Consider the following 22736-nt stretch of genomic DNA (forward strand, 5'->3'; position numbering starts at 1 on the left):
CATAACAAATCAAATGATATAAAATTCTTTTCAAATGCTCAGACAACTCATATAAGATAGCATTCGACTAATATAGCTGAATTGATCGGTTGCAGCAACTCATGGAACTAGCGGATTATGATAAAAGACGTTTGAATCTATTTTTGAAAGCAAACGGATTCTTCTTAAGGAAGCTTGGGCCTTCCGAACATGTCTTTATGGGTGGTGACAATAATAATGACGCGCAAGGTGATCGATATAGTTGGTGTAAGATTCCAAATGCGGCGACCAAGATTGATGGCCTTCACTTGTCCGAAAGACTGGAACAAATACAAGAGTTTGAGGTAGATTTAAGTAAGGGAGCGGATTCTAAATACGTTGAAGGTATAATCTCCAGGGGTTCTGATATGGAGCCTATCTGGGGTAACGGTAAAATTTGTGACCCTGGCGAAATTCTTTTACCAAATTATTATCAGATAAAAGTTAGAGAAATTGGATCATATCCTGTTCATGTTTTCCAACATAGGAGTGGATGCAATAACTTCATAATTCTTCAAAATCGATATGCACTATACATCAGTTCAGTAAGAACTATTAAAATCGTGGATCTTACTCATTTATCCACACATAATGAAATACTAGATGCCGAACAGAATCTTCTTATTGATGATTTGTTCACCAATTCCTCAAATGAATATACACTCTCATTGATGGAAAGACTTCCCTCATTTATGGGAGTGACTGTATTGGTATTTGGGGACTCCGCCGGAAATGTATCATTCTACAGAGAATCATCTTTTATAACAAGCTTTTCTGCTGTTCCAGATAAAGCTGTACTTAACCTGCGCTTACCTTCCGAAAGAACTAAAGTTTTAAGTTGCGATTATGTTGATCAATCGTCCAATCTCACAATCTTTTCCAGCAAGGAAGTGTTGACTGTGTTGTTTTTTGATTCAAAAGAGCGAACTCCTATCTCAGATGAAATTACTTTCCCTGCCAGCTTATCATGCATTACATTTTTGGATTGTACAGTGAATGGGTTCATAGTTATTTGTGAAGATCGAACAGCAACTAAATTCACCTTACACTTTCCCATAAAGACTTTACAGAGTGGGCAGATATATTATGAGCTTCTTGAGGATAGTAAAGCCATAGATAGTCATGGATTATGTTCGCACGATGAAAGTACATTGATATCGATATCCAAGGACGATTTTCTTTCAGTGCCGAAATATGAGTTTTTGACATTATCTTATAATACTAGTAGAAATGAAGAAACTGTGCGCCAAATATATCAAAACAGCATGATTTTGGAAGTACTCCCTTTGTATCCATCTGAATCAAATTATTTGGGGTTTGGGGCATCTATTGCTCAAATAGAAGTTCCAATTCCAAATTTCTCTCTCCTCTATCGAAACGATGAATCACTTGTCAACTGTCCTATAGAATTGAGGTATACCGCATATCAAAAATATGGAAAACATTACCACGAGGTATATGTTAATAAAAAGGTACTCAACGAATCATTTTCACAGGATCCTGATTGCTATATATCCAAACGATCACATGGTTATGGTGATTCTAAAGTCGGTAAGGTGCACGTAACCTCTGACCGGTCTGACGTACGACAGACAAGAATTGGTTGGGAGATTGTTTCGGATGCGGAGCTCGACTTCTGTAAAGACTACAAGGATAAATTTCTATCTTTACAAGATCAAGTAGAAACTTTAAGAATCGAAAGGAAAGGGTATCCTTGTTTTGATCTCCAGTTTATAGACAATATTGAGTGCTCAGCTGATTTATTGAGACGTATCTACTTCCACAAGACCTGGAAATTTACTCAAATTAAATCCTCAGAATTGAAAAGTGGAGAATTTTCTCCTTCTAATATTAAAGATTGTTTCACCGCTAGACAACTAGATATCCCTATACTGAATCGCATTGATAAAGATGCTGTTGATGAATACGTGGATAAATCGATAATTAAATATCTTCGGATTTGCGATGAATCAAGATTTAATAACGATGGTCCAAAGTTTTTTTCAAAGACATCAGGAAGTAATTTCATATTTGAGGCTACTTCGACTTTTGAGACCAGTTTGCTTGGAACAGATCCAATTATCATGAATGCATTTACTAGGCCGATATTTCCCTTGAATTTCAACTGTGTTGATCTCTCAAGCAACAAAATAATGGTTTGTCACTTACGCGAAATAAATTGCATTGTGGTTGCAAATGGCTCTGGACTAATGTTTCTTTATCGATTAACCGAGTGGCGTGGCATTTATGCTTTCAGATTTGAGAAGATTTTAAATATCCTTCGAATTCAGGATATATGTGACGATAGTGATGACGAAGAGAGATCGACGTTTTGTGAAACTAACAGAAGATTCACACAAAATAACTCAGACTTCCATCACACTTGCAACGAATGTAGACTTGTTATCAAGTACCCAATGGTTCAAAGTATGGATTACATACATATGCCCGAAACTAATGCGGTATTATTATATGTTTGTACCACAGCCTGTCTGGTAGTATACGAAATTTCCCCCAATGACTTCTCCAGATAAGTGCTGGCTATAGCATTGTGTATACAAGCTTTAATAGATGTAGTATCCACTCTGAAACAAATGAAAGCATATGAGTATGCCTAACCATCTCATTATCCTTTCGAAAATTGTCGACCGGTGTTCACTTGAAGATTAAGGTTCTTATTGCTCCATCCGTGCACCGCACTTTTTTGTTTGTTTTTGTGCTGTTTACCCAGAAAAGCCAAAGCTTTCTCGAAGTATAAACAAACTAATCTCTTTTAATTATTTCAACCGTTAGGAGCTAAACATCAGCTGTAGGTACTGTGCTAAGTATATTGGTTAATTCATCATAAGGTACATCAATACTCTTACAGTGTGTGGATACTTTTGCTGCAACGATACCATCTAAACTTAAAGGCAGCTCCCTTTCCTTAGCCTCAATACACTTTCTTATTTGATGCTTGGATCTGATGGAGTTGTACGACTTAACCAGTCGTCATTTCCTACAGCAGAAAGCCAACATGAGTATAGTCGATATCAAGATGCTAAAACAGGATTAGAAGAACCTACTCACTCGAACCCTTTGCATTTTGTTAGGCATTTCAATGGACGGAACACTACACATACCTCGAATCACACAGAAGATCAATCTCAATCAACAGTTTTCACAATGGTGAATAAACAATTCCAACCAAGCATGACAACAATGAATACCGTGGTCAAAGAAGATAATGATATTTCGAATTCAAATAGCAACCATGACAACAAATATAATAAACTGAACGAGGAGTCACTGATGAAAGACGACACTCACAGTCATACTTCTCAAAAGTTCAAAGTACTGCAACAGAGTATGAAAGAGGAGCTATATAACAGTACAACCAAATCATCAAACAAACGAAATAGAAGGTTTATCACTTCCCGACTGTCCTCACTAGGACCTGCCAAACGTAACCTTTCTACAAGTTTCAATGTGGATTCCCCTAGTGAATCCAGGGTTGATAATAGTCAAATCAACAGTAGCATAATAAATGATACATCTAACATTTCCCAGCAAGATATTGAAAATTCGCATACCTCTAATAGTTCTAATACAGGTTACAGGTACCATGACCATAACATTTTTCTAGAGACTCACAGACAACATTCAACACCCAGCCACGATGAGAACAAGGACCCTTCCGCCAATCTGCAACCTAACATCAACTATGAGAATATAGATTTTGGTGATCTCAACCCATACCAGTACCTAAAGAAGTATAATCTTCCCAGTGGTGAGCTTCCGTACATCTCGAAAGTATATTTTGAAAGGCAAAAGGAAGAGAATAGAAAAACCGTGTTGAGAAAGGCCACCTCTGGAACGCTGGCGTTAAAGAGGGAATTCACTCAATATAGGAGAACTCAAACAGCTCGGCAACCACGGAGAAAACACAACTTTGGCACAGATAAAACGTCGTTACAGGATCCGCTTTCTTCTCCATTGCAGAAAAATCAGCTGGTATTCCAGGAGGTAGATCGTGAACTAGCTAACAAACGCGAAGCGCTGAAACCATTAGATGTCAATAATCCATCTAGCAGTCAAGAAGCTAAGCGACCAAAGTACGAAAATGATCATGTACCCGAGGATTATCGACCTCCTTTTTTCTCCCATAGGAAGGCACCATCGCCACATGATTCGAAACCCTTTAAAAAGGTCGAGATAGTGGAACCTCCGAAATCCACTGTTGAAGTTATTCCTTTGAAGTCCGAGGGTTGCGATGTTTCATCAAAACTGAACAAGGGGGATAATTATCTGAACTATAATGGCTCCTTTGATACAAAGAAGAGAACCTCGTATGCTGTTCCAACGATCACAGTGAACGGTACCGCATATGAAAAGGTGGAACTACTCGGCAAAGGTGGATCGGGTAAAGTTTACAAAGTGAAATCTTCTGATCACAAGGTATACGCGTTGAAACGCGTGTCTTTCGATGAATTTGATGAGTCCAGTATTGATGGCTTCAAAGGGGAAATAGAGCTTCTAAAGAAACTAGAAAACAAGCAGCGAGTTGTTAAGTTAATTGACTATCATATGGGACAAGGTGTCTTATTTCTCCTAATGGAATGTGGTGAACATGATCTATCCCAAGTATTGACTCAGAGATCCAAAATACCATTTGATACGGAATTTGTCAGATATCACTTTCAAGAAATGATAAAATGTGTGAAGGTGGTTCACGATGCTGATATTGTCCATTCTGATTTGAAACCCGCAAATTTTGTTTTCGTCAAGGGAATGTTAAAGATAATTGATTTTGGGATTGCGAATGCGGTTCCCGATCACACTGTAAATATTTATCGAGACAACCAGATCGGAACTCCCAATTATATGGCTCCCGAGACTTTGGTTGCAATGAACTTCACAAGGAATGATGGTGAACAAGCCAAATGGAAAGTGGGTAAACCATCAGATGTTTGGTCCTGTGGATGTATCCTCTACCAAATGGTGTACGGAAAACCGCCTTATGGTACGTTCCAGGGAAACAATAGGTTATATGCGATCATGAATCCTGATGTTAAGATTCCTTATCCTGAAAAAGACTCTTTCGGTACAGTGATACCAAGAACTGTTATTGACACTATAAGATCATGTTTGGAAAGAAATCCCATATCTCGTGTTACAATTGACCAGCTATTAAGTGGTGCATTAATTAATCCTGTCACCGTAACAAAATTCTTCATACATGATTTGATAAAAAATGCAGTAAACTATGGTTGCGATCAAAAACATGTCAATAATGAGCGTGTGGAAGAATTATCTGAAGATGTTTGGAACAAACTAGCTGAATTTAAATTATAGATTAATCTATTGCACTGAGGGCAGTACTGGGATAAAGCACTTCTGACATGCCGTCTTTATGGCTTTTTTTCCTGCATTGAATAAAGAAGCAACATATGAATGCTGTGCTCCCATAAGAAGCCAGCAAATGAACCTATGGGTGCATTAATAAGTTTACCTACGTAATACAAATGTACTATTATATAAGAGTTTTAATCATTCATTTATCTTGGTCCAAACTTTGACATTGCAGCAGGACCTATTTCATGCCATTCTTGCTTCGATAACCACATGTGGTCTTTATCGGCCATAATGTTCGCTAAGACGGCACCACCAATGAACACCATATGCTTTCTTCTTGGTGGGTCCTCAATTCTGACCTTGAATTTATCCAAACGTGTGGGATCATTGCGTAGAACCCTTGTAAACCATAGTTGTTTTAGTTCTTTTTCCAACCTTGAAGGTAAACCTGGGTACATGGATGAACCACCAGACAAGACGATAGCTTTATAAAGTGATGTTCTGATATCCACATCTGCTGCTTGTATTGTGTTGAATAAAAGTTCACCCACACCTGGTTGTTCGACATCAACTAAACTTGGTTGGAATAAACACTCTGGTGCCTCGAATCTTTCCGGTCCAACCTTGATGACTCTCCCATCGGGTAATTCATAAGATTCCACTAGAGTAGTCGTCTCTCTTGCTAATTTTGTGTCCAAGTCTAGATCATAAGATACATAACAAAGCTTTTCTTTAATTTGACGAACAGTTTCGAAATCGGCAGTTCTGTTGAATGCATAACCGCGGCGAGACAAAAGGTCAATTAAGTGTCTGGTTACATCTCTCCCAGCAACGTCTAACCTTCTTGTCAAATGATTCAAAACAACGGATTCATAAACAGGAACAATGTGAGTAACACCATCACCGGAATCAACAACGACACCCGACGACAAACCTTGAGCATATAGAGCTAGAACGGCTTGAATTGCAACGTATGTGCCACCAAAATCATACTTCTCGAACATAACTTCACACATTTGTTCTCTGTTTTTAATGGGGTTCATTGGTGGTTCGGTAAGTAGTACCTTACCGCCGGATGTAGTTGGCAATTTCATCTGCTCAAAGAAAGCATAATCCCATAGTAATTCCATATCTGCCCAGTTTCTGATGATACCATTTTCCATTGGGTACGAAATCTGTAAATATGAACGAACTTCACTTGCTTCATCACCAATCATGATATCTTTCAATGGGGTAGAAGCATGACCTCTTTCTTCAGCTCTAAGAATCGGTCTACCTACGATGGATGGGAAGGTGTAATCTGGGAAGTTCTCACCAGCACGGCCAATTTTCACGAAACCAGTACCCTGATCAAGAACAATTGGAGTATGTGGGTCCATTTTCGCTTTATTAATGGGTTGAAGATGCTCACAAATGTCCGTTTGATTTAATTACCCCAGTTCCACTATTAAATCTGATGAAATAAACCTTTATTTCCTCTCTTTCTTTAAGAACATCTCCTATTTCCCAATGTTGTTGATGTCGTTTTTCACGTAAATCATGTGATCATGTTTGTCCATATAGAATTTATCCAGGAGGTATAAAGCTATTGGCACGTCACAAGATAGCCGCTAAATCGTTGGATTTACATGTAAAGCATGTTTTCATATGGTTCAAATGAATCTTATAGTTTGCTTGGATATGTGTTATATGATCTTTTTTATTTCATTGATGAATATGTATAAATTGTGACGGTTTGTGTCAACTTAAATAGATTTTGTGAAGTGATGATTCTTAATAATGTCATGTCAGTACCTAGGTGAGGGCGTTAGTTCTTTTAATCACTTTCGTACGTGTATTCTTTACTGCCGTCCTTTTTTCGTTTTACACTATATTGTGCATTTGCTCCAGTTTCTCCGACGTCTGTAATGAAGCAACATTTCGAAAATGGGCTGAGAGCACGTACATAGATGACCATCGGGGATAACTTAGAATCATCAATGTAGTCACCAGTGAACATCAACAATTCGTCCCCTGGGTTTGCCTTTGTAACGATGTAAACCAATGCAACTGGTTTACGGACTCCCTCAGAACCCATGTTCAATAGCATAAATGAAAAAGCTTGGATGTTTTCGTTATTTCTGACGCTGGAAACAAAAGAGTACGAGTTTGTTACTAACTCCATGTGTCCTGGAACATAAGCTGTATCACTTCCTAAAACTATGGATTTGATGTTGTGTTCGTTTTTATAGAAACTCTCATCTAATCTCGATTTCACAAAGGAAAGAAATCTGTCTGCGTTGGGAAATTCTCCCGATTGAAACTTATCTGTAAATGCTTGAGAGAGCTTGAAGGGGAATCCGCTGAAGTCCTTTAGCTGGGTAAATGACTTGAATTTTGGGACCATTTGCTTCATTATCAATTCTCTCCTTGTGGTGGATGAAAGCTTCATCTTAGTTTGATTGAAAGCATGATCCAAAAGCTGCATAAGTTTCCTGGTTCTAAAAGCTTTGAATTGATACCACCCTATTCCAAATATCACCATCGGGAAAAGCAAAGCAAGTAAGAAAGGCAAAACAAATACTATCATTGTTATGAATCCAGCGAACAGTAACGTGGAAAGAATAAAGGAAAAAGGGCTGATTGAAAAGATAAATCTGGGATTGTTAAAGGGACTTTTTCTGAAAGGATCCCGTCCACCAAGTACCATGTTTCTCGGCGTAGAATGGAAATTTCGAAGCGCCATCTTCACAGGAGAGACCAAAATATTCTGGTTATAATGTAAAAGATTCATCCGGGGATTCAAAGCTGCCAGGAGTGGGAACCGTGGCACCAAATTCACAAACTGACCCGTCTTGACACATCCATGACTAGCAGGACTGTATGCTTTTAACTTTGTCAAGGATTGAAATGGTCGCAGCCCAATCTGTGATTTAACGCACAATTGAAATCGATTTAGGGGAAGCATCTCACAGAAGAATATCACAATGTCTGATGTGCGGAATTGTATTTTCTCAGATTTATACCAATAAGCGATTACTTCTGGTAATGCAAAATGTCTTCATAGTCTTGAAATCTATGAAGCTTCTTAATTTACAAAGGAATTTTATAGGAATTTCAAAGGCCAAATTGTCTATATCATCGCAAACCCCATACTAAGATCGCAGGATGACTTATAATCTGCTTTCTGTTCCTTTAAACTTTTGGAATATTATTACTACATTGTTTAAATAGGAAAAACATGAATAATATATACATATCCGGGTAAACTTTTGTAAACCAATTCGTTGCACATTAATATGAAGACACCATTATAGGGACAAGTCATCCCACTCAGTGGACTAATATCTTATCTCGTATGCTCCTGAATGTGAGATATATTTAATCCATTTCACCGGTTGATAATTCAATTGTGGTTCTTGACATTTCAAGTGTCTCACCACAAGTCCGGAATTACTAAACATTACAATTTCGAAGCCCATTGATATTGGCGGTCTTGACCATCTTAACAAATCAGATAGATCGTGGGAAGTAGCAGGGATTGCCACCTTACCGCTCAGAGTATTTTCTGTAGATCCTTTGTATTTGTTGTATTTCCATACCATGCATTTTTCTCCGGCATCGTACTTACATTTTCCTCCAGAGACGTTAAAATCGCATTTAATCGTGGTTGGGGGCACAGGTATTTTAACTGTTACATCTTTGGCAGAGACATTGGATGGGAAAAGTGATCTTAACGTTACCTTGTAATTGAGTGTAGAGTTCTTCACGATTTCTACCTCCGGTATGACGTTGAATGGGATATTAATGTTATCAATGACACGGTATTGCATCAATTGGAATGGCCCGTCAGGAGGAACGAATTGAATAACGTGGTTGGCCTCGTACTTATTAAGTTGGACACATTGATGGAATTTACAATCTTCTAATATTACAGAGCCTGCAGCCGCATTCGGTATAGCTTTCTTATTCTTAATATCGTACTCGGACATCATTTCAACAATGGACAATTCTGACTTTTCGTTTCCATGAATCGAATATGTGTCATTCAACCCTAGTTGGCATAGAGGCATACCTGATAGATGTGATACACAATCCACGGATCCATCAACAAATGATTTCACAATTGACCCATCTTTACCTACCAATATTGTGATCTTTTCGTTGATATCCAAATATACCTCATTCTTCTTGTATTTCAACCCACTTGGCCTCCAAGGGCATTCAGATAATGAAGACAAGGCAATTGAACTTGAGGACCGCTTTGAAAGCTTTGGAGCCTTTAGAATGTTAGATCCGGATAAGAAATCATCCAAATCGGGAGATTTGCTAATTGTGTTATTCTCTATTGGTTTTCGTGATACTCTTGGTATTATTTGAGCTAAGTCCGTTGTTTGTGGGATGCCGTTCTCCAACGTCAGTTCTAAAATCTCATACAATAACATAAATTCATCCTTTAACACGTCTTCATCGTTAATTCCGAATGCTTCCATTAATTGGTACAACTTGTGTAGGTATTCCCAGATCATTGAACTATCCACATTCGATCTGGATACTGCTACAAGCCACATAGGCAAGTTGTCGCTACTTTCTCTGATAACATGTTGAAATGTCGTTGAGCCCAATGTCAATATAGGAGACCTCACATGTGGATCATTGATGACTTGGGTTCTAAACACATCTGCCAGTGATCTTTTAACATGGTCTTTGATCAATTTACTGATCAACAAATCACCCTTTGCATTGTATATAAATATAGCACTAAGCATGCTGCGTGTTGGTCAACGATAATTTTTATACTGTAGGTTACGAACACCACCGTTTCAGTTTTGCACTGCCCTGTGTACCTCAAGTGCCTGAAGTTACAGTTTAAGGAACCTTTACTGAAATATACGCTACATAGTTCAAAATTATTGTTGTGCTATTTATCAAACCTTTGCAAAATAAAGCAAAAGCTGAGAAAAAGAACAAGAACGTTGACGAGATGTTATTATTATATAGGCAACTCACTGATGGATTGGTTTGTGCAATGATAGATTATTGGAACAGAAATTGTATCTTATTCATTCCCTTGCTTTTGCCCCAACTCATTGTGTCTAAGCTGTATATATTTACTATTGGAAAGCATATAATGTCAAGGGAATTATAACAGATCTGAACAAAAAGGTCTTACGCAATACCTAAGAGTAGGCCATTATGAATAAACATGATATATCCATGGCACTACTGACAATGCGGCTCTTCTGGATGAAACACGGGCCTTTTCAGGTAATTCTTCTTTTTTGAAGATTCTCTGCAATGTGCTTTACTATCAGTAGGTCCGAAAATTTTTATAACAATTTGACAGAGATAACGAGATCGATCGGTACAATGATCATACAGATACGATCATAAGAGGTGAATTGAACGCTGAACCTGTATTGTACTTCATCCAGAAAACTACTGTTTAATAAAGCCCTGTAAGTCTTGTCGAAAGAAATGAATAACATCGTCGTTTTTGCTGGTAGTTCCCATCTCGATTTAGTGAATAAGATTTGTGAGAATCTAGGTATTGAAAGGTCGCAAGTGAAGCTAGGTAAGTTTTCAAATGGTGAGACCTCCATTAGTATCGAAGAATCTGTTAGAGAGAAAGATGTTTATGTGATTCAAAGTGGATGTGGCCATGTTAATGATAACTTTATGGAGCTATTGATTCTCATCAATGCCTGTAAAACAGCTGATGCATCCAGAGTCACTGCTGTGATGCCATACTTCTCGTATTCAAGACAGCCTGATATCCCATACACAGCTAAGGGTGCTCCATTAATATCAAAGCCTAAGGAAAAATATACTTTTGAGTCACATCCAGGAACCCCTATCCCTCAATCCATGCTAACAGTAGAGAAGCCCATGTCCCCAAATTCAAGTAGGCTAGATGCCGCAAGCTCAGCTTCTTCATCAGGTCCTCAGTCTCTACAAAGTCCCACTCCTTTGCGTCCAGTAGAGTTGAGACCCACCTCATCTACTTCTTCGCGTATCCCCATGATTCCAAACGGGAAGGCTGAACATCCATCTGAGCAGGAGCAAGATTCAAATGCAGACGCCCTCTTTAACGCAAGCAATTCTAGTTATAAGCTATGGGTAGCCCAAGCAGGTACTTTGATCGCTAATTTGCTAACTACGTCCGGAGCAGATCATGTCATCACTATGGATTTACATGATTCTCAATTCCAAGGATTCTTTGACATTCCTGTTGATAACCTATACTGTAAACCTATCACTCAGGCTTATATTCAACATCATATTCCTAACTATCAGGATTGTGTCGTTGTTTCTCCAGATGCTGGGGGTGCTAAGCGTGCTGCAAAAATCGCCGATGTCTTAGAACTTTCTTTTGCTATGATTCACAAGGAAAGAAGGTCACAGCTTTTGAAAGGTCCACCTGGCGCCACCTTAACATCAGGTGGTGGCGTTCCAGTATCGACCAAACCTTTAATTGAGTCACTGGATATTAGGACAAGTCTCTCCAATAATGGAAACAATAAATACGTGAACACTACTATGTTGGTCGGTGATGTCAGAAACAAAGAATGTATTATTGTTGACGATTTGGTTGACACCTCATACACCATTACTAGAGCAGCAAAACTCTTGAAGGACCAAGGAGCCACTAAAATATATGCTTTGATTACACATGGTATTTTCTCAGGAGATGCTCTAAACCGAATTGGACAGAGTGTTATTGATAAGATAATTGTCACAAACTCTATTCCACAGGACGAAACAATTAAGGTACTAGGTGCTGATAGAGTTGAGGTTCTAGATGTCTCTAATATTTTCGCCGAAGCCATCAGAAGAATTCATAACGGAGAATCGATAAGTATTCTTTTTGAACATGGATGGTAGTAATCGTACCGAATTTGTGATTCTGCTTTTAAGGTTGTTTTATGTAATAAAAATATAAATGTATATACACACACAAATGTATCAATTTCAAGTTGGTCTCACTCTATTGTTCTATTGGGCCGTGCAATGGTGTAATGTCAATAGCTTGTAAAATTCATTCTTACATTGGAAGAGTTTCTTTGGATGATGATGGTTTCCCCAGATTTCTTGGTCTTCATGCATTAGGCCGAATTTGAAAAGAATATGCACGACAAATGCTACATTGCCCTTTATTTGGGAAATAAGTTCTAAAGTCTCCAAGCTATTGCGAGAGTGCATGATGTTGTACCAAATGCTTGGGTATGATTATGAATGAATGTTAAGATTGTTTATGGTTATGATATGGTTCATGATGCTGAGATATAGGTGCAAAGTTTTATCACTCTTGTGTCGTATTGTGATTTAATTCTGCTGCTCTCCGTTCGTTAGCCTCCTTTTCTCTCTTCTCAGTAAGCTCTTTTAATTCGTCTTCCGTAATTAAATGATGCTTGTGGTTAGTTGGTGGATTGATCAATTTTCCATCGTTGTCAACTTCGCAACAATGTATATTTTGGAACCACGGGTCCGCTAAAACTTCCGGCATTAAGATTCTCTTGTGAGGACTTAGTTCTAGCATTCTACCAATCAATGGTCTTGAATGACGTGGAAGTAACTTCAAAATCTTGTATGGACCCTTAGTGTGATCGTTCTCATCATCTGGATTTTGAGCAAACAATTTGAATGACACGACCTCTTCGCTTGGTTTTTTCCATGGAAATCTTCTTAATGTCATGCAATAGAACATTACTGCAATGGACCAAACATCTACGGGTCTCGGATCATAGTATTGACTTACCAAAAGCTCTGGAGCTAAGTATGGGTCGCTACCAACAATGCCTTTCGCTTTCACTATTTTATCCTCGTATTTGTAATGGAAAATGGTAGCGCTACCAAAGTCAATCAACTTCAAGATACCTTGAGCATTAACAACACAGTTGTCTAACTTCAAATCTCTATGAGCCAATCCTTGAGAATGTAGATATGCAACTCCATTACAGATTTGTTTGAAATAGCATGCGATTTCATGCTTTCCCATTAGATCACTCATAACCAATGTGAAGAAATCATACTGACAATATTCCATTACTACCAAAAAATGCTCTCCCTCTTGTAGCATATCCAAGGTTTCGATAACGTTCTGATGATGCAAAAACGATCCTACACAAAATTCAGACGTAACTTTTTTAGAATAATCCAACAAGGTCTCTCTAGCAGCTCTTGGTCTGAATTTTTTCACTGCAAACAAAGTGTTATCCGAACCTTTTACAACACTTACAGATCCAGAAACACCTTCGCCGAGAAGTTTCCCCGGAATACCATACTTCTGTATCAATTCATGGGCGTCTTCTGCGTCGTATAAAGTCAATTTTGTAGTTTTACGGTCTGTAACGACTGCGGTTGCTGTCGGTTGTTTTTGTTCTACATGTTTTTGCTCTCCGGATTGTTCGTGGAGCTTAAAGAACCGTTTCAAACGGAGTGATTTCTTGTGATGGGGTTTTGGATGGGAATTATCGGCCGATGATAATTTAGGGGGTGGTTGCAGCTTAAATTGTTCGATTTGTCTCTGAAGATACTCTGCAGGATGCTGGTTCGGCTGAGGTGAGGTATCCAATGTTACAGTTGAATGCTGTACCTTTAATGATGGTTTGTTATGTTCATGTGACGTATGATTGTGCAATAATGGATGTGATTGTGTATTTGAAAGGCCTGATACAGAGTTGGAATGTGAATTCTGTGTAACCGGTGAGCTTGATACTGAATTGGAATTTGAAAAGCTTCTTTGCTTGTTATCCTTCGGATGAGGTGTTCGCGTCTGCGAACTGCCATTAGCCTGATAATTGTTCGGATTATGCAAGTGATTTGTATGCTTTAAAGTCTGAAGTCCTGGTGGAAGATCGCCGGAAATTTGTGGAGAAACCCGGGTATCAGTATTGTGGCTGCCTTCACTGCCACTATCATTTCCGTTGCTTCCGTTACCGTTAGCATTGCGGAAGAATCGTCCAAGTGCTAGCCTTGATTTATTCTTGATGGAGCTCTTGGAAAAGAACGTACCTGCAGAACTTGCAGATTTTACGGATTGAATCTCGTGACTGGACTCCGCACTCAACTGATTGTCAGGCATCCTCGTTACACACTACGTCCCCTTGGTAGACTCGGTCTCTATCAGTGCATTACTGTGACTAATTCTGCTAATGTGTATTAATAACTTGGCTCGATTTAACTTTAATTGTCTTTATATTGTTTATTTATTAGAAAATCCTTATTTAACCATTTTGAACGAAATTGTCATACCGTGGAAGAAAGAGAGTGGAAATGGAATTAAGACGGAAACACAAAATATACGAGAGAATGAGCACAAGAAAGCATGTGCGATGATGGAACGGATCTATGCAACGATACAGCTGAAGAATATGAGTGCTAATCGGATGTAATTAGTATAGCTTTGAGCTTAAAACTGAAAGATATGCATATCATAGTCTATCTAATGTTTGTCGAAAGACTATATGTGAACTTTTAGCAACTCCGAAGTTAACTTATCGAAATGTCTTCATGCTTGTGAGTGCGCATTTATAGATGTATGTAGGTGTTGTGATGAGGAAAGTTGTGAATAAATTAATCTTTGGATCTGGATTCGAGGTTGAAGCTTTCTTGAGATTTTGACAGCTGTTTAGCGTTTGAATCTTGGTCATTTTGTGAAGATTTGCTTGACCAAAGACTGAATCTGGATCCACGTCTTGACGAAGGGGATCGCGGATGAGCGTGAGTGTTCGTAGTATTCGAGTCTATACTTGATGATTCATTGTGTTCTTCTGCAATGTTCTCTGTTTCGTTGATGGTTACCTTTTTGGAGTCATCCCAATCCGACGCAGGTTCTATGATTGTCTTAGAAACACCTTTGACTGTAATTATCGATTCGACGATCCCGTTTCTAGTGGACTTATAACTTGAAGAAATCACGGTTTGATGGTCTTTGTCGTTTTGAGCTGGAATAGTCGTTATCAGCTTGTCATTGGATTTGTTCGAGGTCGGACGTGGTTGTTGTTGTTGCACCATAGCGCTATTGCTTCGTCTGCTTGAATTAGATCTATGACGATGGTTATGATGGGATACATACTTCCTTTTTTCATCGGTTGTAGGAGCGCTTCCCACGGGTGAAATGGCGTCAGGTTCACGTCTTATAGGGGAGGTTGTTTCAATCACACTTGTTGCAGGAGAAATTGGCTCAGAAGAAAGCCGTGGAGGAGTCCTGGACATCCCGCCATAACTTTGCCTTTTTATGGTCACGAAAGGTTTCTTTATATCTAAAGGGTTCGCGGCTGGGTTTGCGGGCTGAAAATTCGTTGCGCCTACTGACAGGTAGTTTGTGGTTTCATTTTTGCCGGACGCCTCACTGCTTTCCGCATTTTCATTCACAAGCGGTTGAGTTTCTGATGGTTTTCTAGTGTACAATGAATGCAAATAGGAAGTGATGTGCCTCTTTGATAGTGGTCCTGGTTGATCTCTCATGATCCGTTGATGGATATCGACGAAAACGTCAGATTCATCCACGATTTCTTCACCAATCAATTCTTCAATGACATCTTCCAAAGTGACAAGTCCAATGGCACCAGAACTAGAACCTGGATCCCTAGACACTACGCACATATGAGATTTTCCCTCTTGGAAGTAATTTAGAATATTTAGACAAGACGTTTGTGGAGCTGTTTCAGGCAATGTAGCCAGAGGGAAATGGGATACAGGTAGGCAATCGTCGGGATCGTATGAAATCAACACACGGACTAAAAGCATCCCAATGTAATTGGTAGGTTGACCTGGTAGATAAATAGGAATTCTAGAGAACCCAGAGTTGAAAATATCTTCTACTGTTTTTTCATCCAAGATCTTATCTGCGGATAAAGTGAAAACAGCATCAATTGGGGTCATAATTTCAGAAACTTTTTTCTCTTTCAAATCTAACACAGCTGATATGATGGTAACTTCATCTAGGGTCAACCTTTCCATCCCCATGGTTCTGTGTAAATGCACCAAGGTCTTCAAACCAGATTTCTTATAGATGGTACCGTGGTCTTCACCAAGTAACCAATCTAATAACAAAGCGATAGGGTAAGCGATAGGGTACATTGCATACATGAGGAACAAAACAAATGGCGAAAACAAGGACCCTACTTGCAAACCAAAACGTACACAGACAGATTGTGGGATAATTTCACCAAAAATGACAATCAGAACAGTACTCATCACAACGGCTTGCCATCCGCCGCCAAGACATCTATCCAAGACAATAGGTAAAGTTTCATTGGTGATGACGTTGGACAAGAGTAATGTCACTAACACCCAATGTTTACCCCTGTTCAACAAGCTGAGAACCCTATTGGCATGATATTTTTCCGATGCAGTACCACTTGTTTGCATGACTTTCAAATAAACCTCATCTTGACCCATAAGACCAAGAGTTAAACCAGCAAAGATACCACCCAGAAGAACCAATATCATGGAGATAACAAGAAAGGTGGTAAATGTTGCTTCATCTTCAGCTGGAGGTGCCTCCTTTTGGAGCACTGATAAAACGGATCTTTTAAAAATAGGTAGCGCGAATATTCGCGGTACCATAAACAACAGAGCAGAATAACGACCCAATGCCATCTCTTTGATAAGCCTGTATATATCCTGTAAATGTGCGAGTCTCTTTAATAGTTTGCAAACGTTCCAAACAATTCAGCTTTGATATTCAATCTAAATTCTTACGCCGTGAGATGTGTTACAACCTTTCTATCTCTAGTATTAAAGGGAACCCAAGTTTTTTTTTGTCTTTCGGAAACTTTCCTTGACTTCGTTTCCTATATAATTGTGGTCTTCGTACTAAGAATTAAGTACCAATTTAGCAATCAACTAAAAACTCAAGTTGAAGTATCAGAACTGAGCAAGAAAATATTCACTATGTTCGACTTCGGTTCCCGTCTTTCCTTCTGCTTAAAGATCTCACTCTTCAACAAGTTTTCACCAATCGTCTTTCCAGTATTTTAGAGATGTAGTGGAGAAGATGGTTCGAACTAAATGCGTGGTTTCTTTTTATTTTCTTTCTATGAAGAAAAAACAGAGTTTTTACACAATAAACAATGTTTCCAATCACCGAGTTTACGTTCTTAGAAGGCCAGATCCTGCTACTTGGAACCGGCAGGCTATGCGCTGATTTCAGTGCCGAATGAGCATATATCTTATGAAATATACATTTATTTTTGCATACCGTAGAGTTCAACAGACGTTTATATAATAAATTCCCAATAGCTATTCTTCCCCGTGGGCAAGCGTCAGAACTGCGTGGGATGGGCGCATCCGGGTAACCTCTACTGATAAATGGAAAAAACTGAATCTGAAAAACAAAAAAAATGAGTTAATTGAATCCACGTGATGTGAAATCCCTCGCATCGCCTATCTACTTCCCAACATCAAACCAGGAACCAATGCCGATTATTCTTTTGATTTTGGCACCTCAATCACGTGGCGCTCAGTCCTCCCAAATCTCCTCTCCCGACTCTTGTCTTTCTAGTTGCCCCTAGGTCAAAAAGTAAAGAGACAAATTTTTAAGAAGCCAGCCGCATCAGCAGGGTAACGTAAGGTATAGATTTTTGTCAGTTACATGTTACATCAGGATACGTCGCGCTCCTCCGGTATTCCAGTGAGACTCTAAAAGAAAAAGAAACAAAAAAGGAAAACCTGATTTTTTCTCTTAAGAGTAATTTTTTTGCATGACATGGTGAGAAATGGCTTAGACAAAACGCCACCAGGGTTTCGGAACAAATTGGAAACGGAAAAATGTCCTTCGTGTTCTTCTGTCAACCCGGAGGGGGTCAAACGTCCATTTGGCCATTTGGCCCCAAAAGGATCGCACTTTTCTTTCCTGTCCTTGTCCCGACCCTGTCTCTTCCGAATGTCCCTTTCTTGCCACTTGTCCTTTATCCCCATGCTGCTTTTCGGCTGTTATCTCTCAGCAGCAAGAAAAAGGACAAAAGAAAAAAAAAGCCTATTGGCATCTTGTCTTGTCTCACTTGTCCTACTTGTCCCGTCTTGTTCTTGACCCTCGCAAATGCATGATGTTCGGAAAGAATCGCGGGGAGTTTGAAAATCCGCTTCTCAATCCTGTTGGAGGTATCCTGAGTATCAAGAAAAAGAAAAGAAACAGACAGGTTGTAAAGCTTGTAAATTTGGTCCATAGAAAATCAAACAAATCTAAGATAATCTTTTTTAATCATCATGTATTATCAATATTTAGTCTCCATTTTCATAATACTAACTTTGTAGGTTCTTGTCCTTTTTACGTGATGTTACATTTTGGATGCTGTATAATTCGGATTTGGGTTTATTCCTTTTTTTTTTTTGTTACTTCTTGTAGTACTTTCTTTTAGCTCAAAAGTGTATATAAAGAGGTTAAGGTTGACTCAAGAATTTTTTGGAGGATAATGATTCCTAGTAGTTGTGTTATTGGTAGAAGTTTTGGTTATAATTTGATACATCAAAACATATCAAGCAAGCTCAGAGGTATATTCAAACATTATACTAAAAGTTCTACTGCTAATACAATAAAAATTACAAACACAAACACGATTTCCAACATGAGTCCAGCTTCCGATAGATTAAAGCAAACTTCCTCGATTCTTTCTAAGTCCGTTGAACCTCAAGCCGATGCACCTTTCAAGGTTACAGTTGTCGGTTCTGGTAACTGGGGTACTACTATCGCCAAGGTTGTTGCTGAAAACTGTGCTTTGAGACCTAACCTATTTGTCAACAGAGTTGATATGTGGGTTTTCGAAGAAAACATTAACGGTGAAAAGTTGACTGAAATCATCAACACTCGTCACGAAAACGTCAAATATTTGCCAGGTATTAAGCTTCCAAGTAATTTGGTTGCTAACCCAGACTTGGTCGATGCTGCTAAGGACGCTGATATCCTTGTCTTTAACATTCCTCATCAATTCTTGCCAAGAATCTGTTCTCAACTAAAGGGTAACGTGAAGCCTCAGGCTCGTGCTATCTCTTGTTTGAAGGGTTTCGACGTCGGTAAGGATGGTGTTAAGCTATTGTCTACTTATATCAAGGAAACTTTGAATATCGAATGTGGTGCTCTATCCGGTGCTAACTTGGCTCCAGAAGTCGCCAAGGAAAATTGGTCCGAAACCACTGTTGCATACCAAATCCCAGAAGATTACAAGGGTCCAGGTAAGGATGTTGACCATTCTTTGTTGAAAGCCTTGTTCCACAGACCTTACTTCCACGTCAACGTCATTGAAGATGTTGCTGGTATTTCGGTCGCGGGTGCTTTGAAGAACGTTATCGCCTTAGGTTGTGGTTACGTTGAAGGTTTGGGCTGGGGTAACAACGCCAGTGCTGCCATTCAAAGAGTCGGTCTCTCTGAAATGATCAAATTTGGTCGTACTTTCTTCCCAGAATGTAAGGTCGAAACTTACTTCCAAGAATCTGCCGGTGTTGCTGATTTGATCACCACTTGTGCCGGTGGTAGAAACGTAAGAGTTGCGAAACACATGGCCATCACTGGTAAGTCTGCTGAAGAAGCTGAAAAGGAGCTATTGAACGGTCAATCCGCTCAAGGTATTATCACAACTAAGGAAGTCCACGAATGGTTGGCTACCTGTGGTAAGACTGCTGAGTTCCCATTGTTCGAAGCTATCTACCAAATCACTTACGGTAATGCTTCTATGGAACAAATCCCAGACATGATCGAAGACTTCGAAGGTATCGACTACAACGTCAAGAAGCATTAAACAGGGAAACTGATCCATCTTCTTCCCATCAAATCAATATTTCAATGGCATGCACGGTGGACCCGTTAAACTGTTGATTTATTATCATTTGGAATCTTTTATGTCATAGACAAGACACATAAAAATATCCATCATCACAACACACACTTTAAATTTCAATTCAAAAACCTCAACAAGAGAGAGATCCATGTACACTAGTTCTCAACAGTCAACAAAAGAAAATCGCCTCTCCTACATAATAAATATAAACTATTTCACATTCATACTTGTCCCCCTTATTTATTTCGGTGGGAATGAGTAATCTGTACCATATACTTAACTCACTATAAGAAAGATACAAAGATAGATTCTTACAATTTAATTTATTTCTCTTTCCTTCGCTCCATCTTAGTTACCTAATTTCAAGTTCTCAGCCATATTTACCAAGGAATGGCAAATTCTGGTGAATGAAAGGAGATGGAAGTGGGAAGAGAATCAAGGAAGAAAAGAAAGAAGGAAAAAAAAAAAAAACATCAATCACGTGACTGTCTATCACCGGGTAACAACTCTCGTTTCCTCTTGCACTTAGTGAACACAAACAGCGAAAAATTGCCATTAACAAACAGAAGAATAACTATAGTTATATGGCACAACTTCAGTGCAAGAAACAACAACAGTTGTACCAGTTTTTGTAGCCATTAAACGTGGATTGAATCATCGATCTAGTACGAGCCGTGCCGGACATGTTGATGATTCAAATTAAGCTGGAGAACCTTTAAAATAGATTCAGATTCAAAGAACTTTGACGTTTTTTACAGCATTTGAGTTTTTTCTTTCTCAATCAAGTATATACATTACACACAAACTAAATACAAAGCAGTTCCTCACTCTTTTATGAAGAACAGGTATTCCCAGAGCCTAGGTTTTTGCCCTTGACAAAGGCTACTTCGTTTTACGCTATGGAGTGGCATTTTGTTTGGGTTTTTGCTGAGCTTATCTGGCCTTTGCCGCGATTAGCGGTATATTTTCTGCCCATTAATGTATAGAGTGTAATAATTTCATATGAGTCATTTTTTCACAGTAGAGATCGTACAACATAGAGAGATAAGTGAGTGGTGAAGAGACTAGCACAGAGAGGGCATCAAAGTACGAATGAAATTTTTCCAGTTGAAAAAAAGATATATAAATGAGAAGTGAAAAAATGTGAGAATCTGTTCTACTCTGTTCAGTTCTTGTTTATAACTCCATTTGATTGTGTACTACAGTTTGAAGTATAGATCACACATCACATATCACACACATATCTGGTGGTTTTTAAAAGATACAAAGAGCATTCAAGGAATTTTTAAAAGTAATATAATGTCTAAAGGTAAGGTTTGTTTGGCATACTCCGGTGGTTTGGATACCTCTGTGATTTTGGCCTGGTTGTTAGAACAAGGGTACGAAGTTGTTGCCTTCATGGCCAATGTTGGTCAAGAAGAAGATTTCGAAGCTGCTGAAAAGAAGGCTTTACTAATTGGTGCTACCAAGTTTGTTCTAGTTGACTGCAGAGAAGAATTCGTCAAGGACGTTTTGTTCCCAGCTGTTCAAGTTAACGCGGTATACGAAGACGTTTATCTGTTAGGTACCTCTTTGGCTAGACCTGTTATCGCTAAGGCTCAAATCGACGTCGCTAAGCAAGAAGGTTGTTTCGCTGTTTCTCATGGTTGCACCGGTAAGGGTAACGATCAAATTAGATTCGAATTGGGTTTCTACGCATTGAAACCAGACGTCAAGGTCATTGCCCCATGGAGAGATCCAACTTTCTTCGACAGATTTGCTGGTAGAAAAGATCTATTGGCTTATGCTGCCGAAAAGAACATCCCTGTGTTCCAAACCGCTTCTAAACCATGGTCCACTGATGAGAACTTGGCTCATATCTCCTACGAAGCTGGTATTCTAGAAGATCCAAACCAAACTCCTCCAAACGATATGTGGAAGTTGATCACTGGTCCAGAAGATGCTCCAGATCAACCACAAGATTTGGATATCGTTTTCGAAAAGGGTTTGCCAGTGAAGTTGACTTACAAGGATGCCGCTTCTGGCAAAGAAACTACTGCTACTTCACCATTGGATATCTTCTTGACTTCTGCGAAATTGGCTAGAGCTAACGGTGTTGGTAGAATCGATATCGTTGAAAATCGTTACATCAACTTGAAATCTAGAGGTTGTTACGAACAAGCTCCATTGTCCGTCTTGAGAAGAGCTCACGTTGACTTGGAAGGTTTGACTTTGGACAAAGAAGTCCGTGCCTTGAGAGATCAATTTGTCACTCCAAATTACTCCAGATTGTTGTACAACGGTTCATACTTCACTCCAGAATGTGAATATATCAGATCTATGATCCAACCTTCCCAATCTACAGTTAACGGTACCGTTAGATTGAGACTATACAAGGGTAACATCATTGTGCTAGGCAGATACTCAGAGACTGAGAACCTATACAATCCTGATGAATCTTCTATGGATATATTGACTGGTTTCCAACCAACCGACACTACCGGTTTCATCGCTATTCAAGCGATCAGAGTAAAAAAGTACGGTGAATCCAAGGCTGCCAAGGGTGAAGAACTAACTTTATAAAACTATCATCCAATTTCCCCAGTCACGAACTCTCAATTAAACTTTAGACCCCTAAATTATAAA

General features: G+C 39.0%; 10 protein-coding genes across 10 annotated transcripts; 5 read left to right on the plus strand and 5 right to left on the minus strand.

Annotated features, from left to right (window-relative positions):
- Positions 1–101: 101 nt before the first annotated feature.
- CRT10 (Crt10p) lies at positions 102–2552 on the plus strand (the record flags this gene model as incomplete). Its single annotated transcript, XM_452366.1, has 1 exon — positions 102–2552. The coding sequence occupies one exon, from the start codon at positions 102–104 to the stop codon at positions 2550–2552; it is 2451 nt and encodes an 816-aa protein (XP_452366.1).
- Positions 2553–2970: 418 nt separating this feature from the next.
- MPS1 (serine/threonine/tyrosine protein kinase MPS1) lies at positions 2971–5352 on the plus strand (the record flags this gene model as incomplete). The annotated part of the gene is made up of 1 exon (XM_452367.1): positions 2971–5352. The coding sequence occupies one exon, from the start codon at positions 2971–2973 to the stop codon at positions 5350–5352; it is 2382 nt and encodes a 793-aa protein (XP_452367.1).
- A 203-nt stretch (positions 5353–5555) lies between these two features.
- Positions 5556–6731, minus strand: ARP2 (actin-related protein 2; the record flags this gene model as incomplete). Its single annotated transcript, XM_452368.1, has 1 exon — positions 5556–6731. One exon carries the CDS (start codon positions 6729–6731, stop codon positions 5556–5558), a length of 1176 nt encoding a protein of 391 aa, XP_452368.1.
- A 437-nt stretch (positions 6732–7168) lies between these two features.
- MRX9 (Mrx9p) lies at positions 7169–8299 on the minus strand (the record flags this gene model as incomplete). The annotated part of the gene is made up of 1 exon (XM_452369.1): positions 7169–8299. One exon carries the CDS (start codon positions 8297–8299, stop codon positions 7169–7171), a length of 1131 nt encoding a protein of 376 aa, XP_452369.1.
- Positions 8300–8672: 373 nt separating this feature from the next.
- Positions 8673–10100, minus strand: APM4 (Apm4p; the record flags this gene model as incomplete). Its single annotated transcript, XM_452370.1, has 1 exon — positions 8673–10100. The coding sequence occupies one exon, from the start codon at positions 10098–10100 to the stop codon at positions 8673–8675; it is 1428 nt and encodes a 475-aa protein (XP_452370.1).
- Positions 10101–10809: 709 nt separating this feature from the next.
- Positions 10810–12216, plus strand: PRS5 (ribose phosphate diphosphokinase subunit PRS5; the record flags this gene model as incomplete). Its single annotated transcript, XM_452371.1, has 1 exon — positions 10810–12216. The coding sequence occupies one exon, from the start codon at positions 10810–10812 to the stop codon at positions 12214–12216; it is 1407 nt and encodes a 468-aa protein (XP_452371.1).
- Positions 12217–12634: 418 nt separating this feature from the next.
- RTK1 (putative serine/threonine protein kinase RTK1) lies at positions 12635–14416 on the minus strand (the record flags this gene model as incomplete). The annotated part of the gene is made up of 1 exon (XM_452372.1): positions 12635–14416. The coding sequence occupies one exon, from the start codon at positions 14414–14416 to the stop codon at positions 12635–12637; it is 1782 nt and encodes a 593-aa protein (XP_452372.1).
- Positions 14417–14907: 491 nt separating this feature from the next.
- On the minus strand, positions 14908–16938 carry MAM3 (Mam3p; the record flags this gene model as incomplete). Its single annotated transcript, XM_452373.1, has 1 exon — positions 14908–16938. One exon carries the CDS (start codon positions 16936–16938, stop codon positions 14908–14910), a length of 2031 nt encoding a protein of 676 aa, XP_452373.1.
- A 1814-nt stretch (positions 16939–18752) lies between these two features.
- KLLA0_C04004g (glycerol-3-phosphate dehydrogenase family protein) lies at positions 18753–20072 on the plus strand (the record flags this gene model as incomplete). Its single annotated transcript, XM_452375.1, has 1 exon — positions 18753–20072. The coding sequence occupies one exon, from the start codon at positions 18753–18755 to the stop codon at positions 20070–20072; it is 1320 nt and encodes a 439-aa protein (XP_452375.1).
- Positions 20073–21410: 1338 nt separating this feature from the next.
- ARG1 (argininosuccinate synthase) lies at positions 21411–22673 on the plus strand (the record flags this gene model as incomplete). Its single annotated transcript, XM_452377.1, has 1 exon — positions 21411–22673. One exon carries the CDS (start codon positions 21411–21413, stop codon positions 22671–22673), a length of 1263 nt encoding a protein of 420 aa, XP_452377.1.
- Between the last annotated feature and the right edge of the window lie 63 nt (positions 22674–22736).

Source organism: Kluyveromyces lactis (assembly GCF_000002515.2).
Source record: "Kluyveromyces lactis strain NRRL Y-1140 chromosome C complete sequence".
NCBI classification, from domain to species: Eukaryota; Fungi; Ascomycota; class Saccharomycetes; order Saccharomycetales; family Saccharomycetaceae; genus Kluyveromyces; species Kluyveromyces lactis.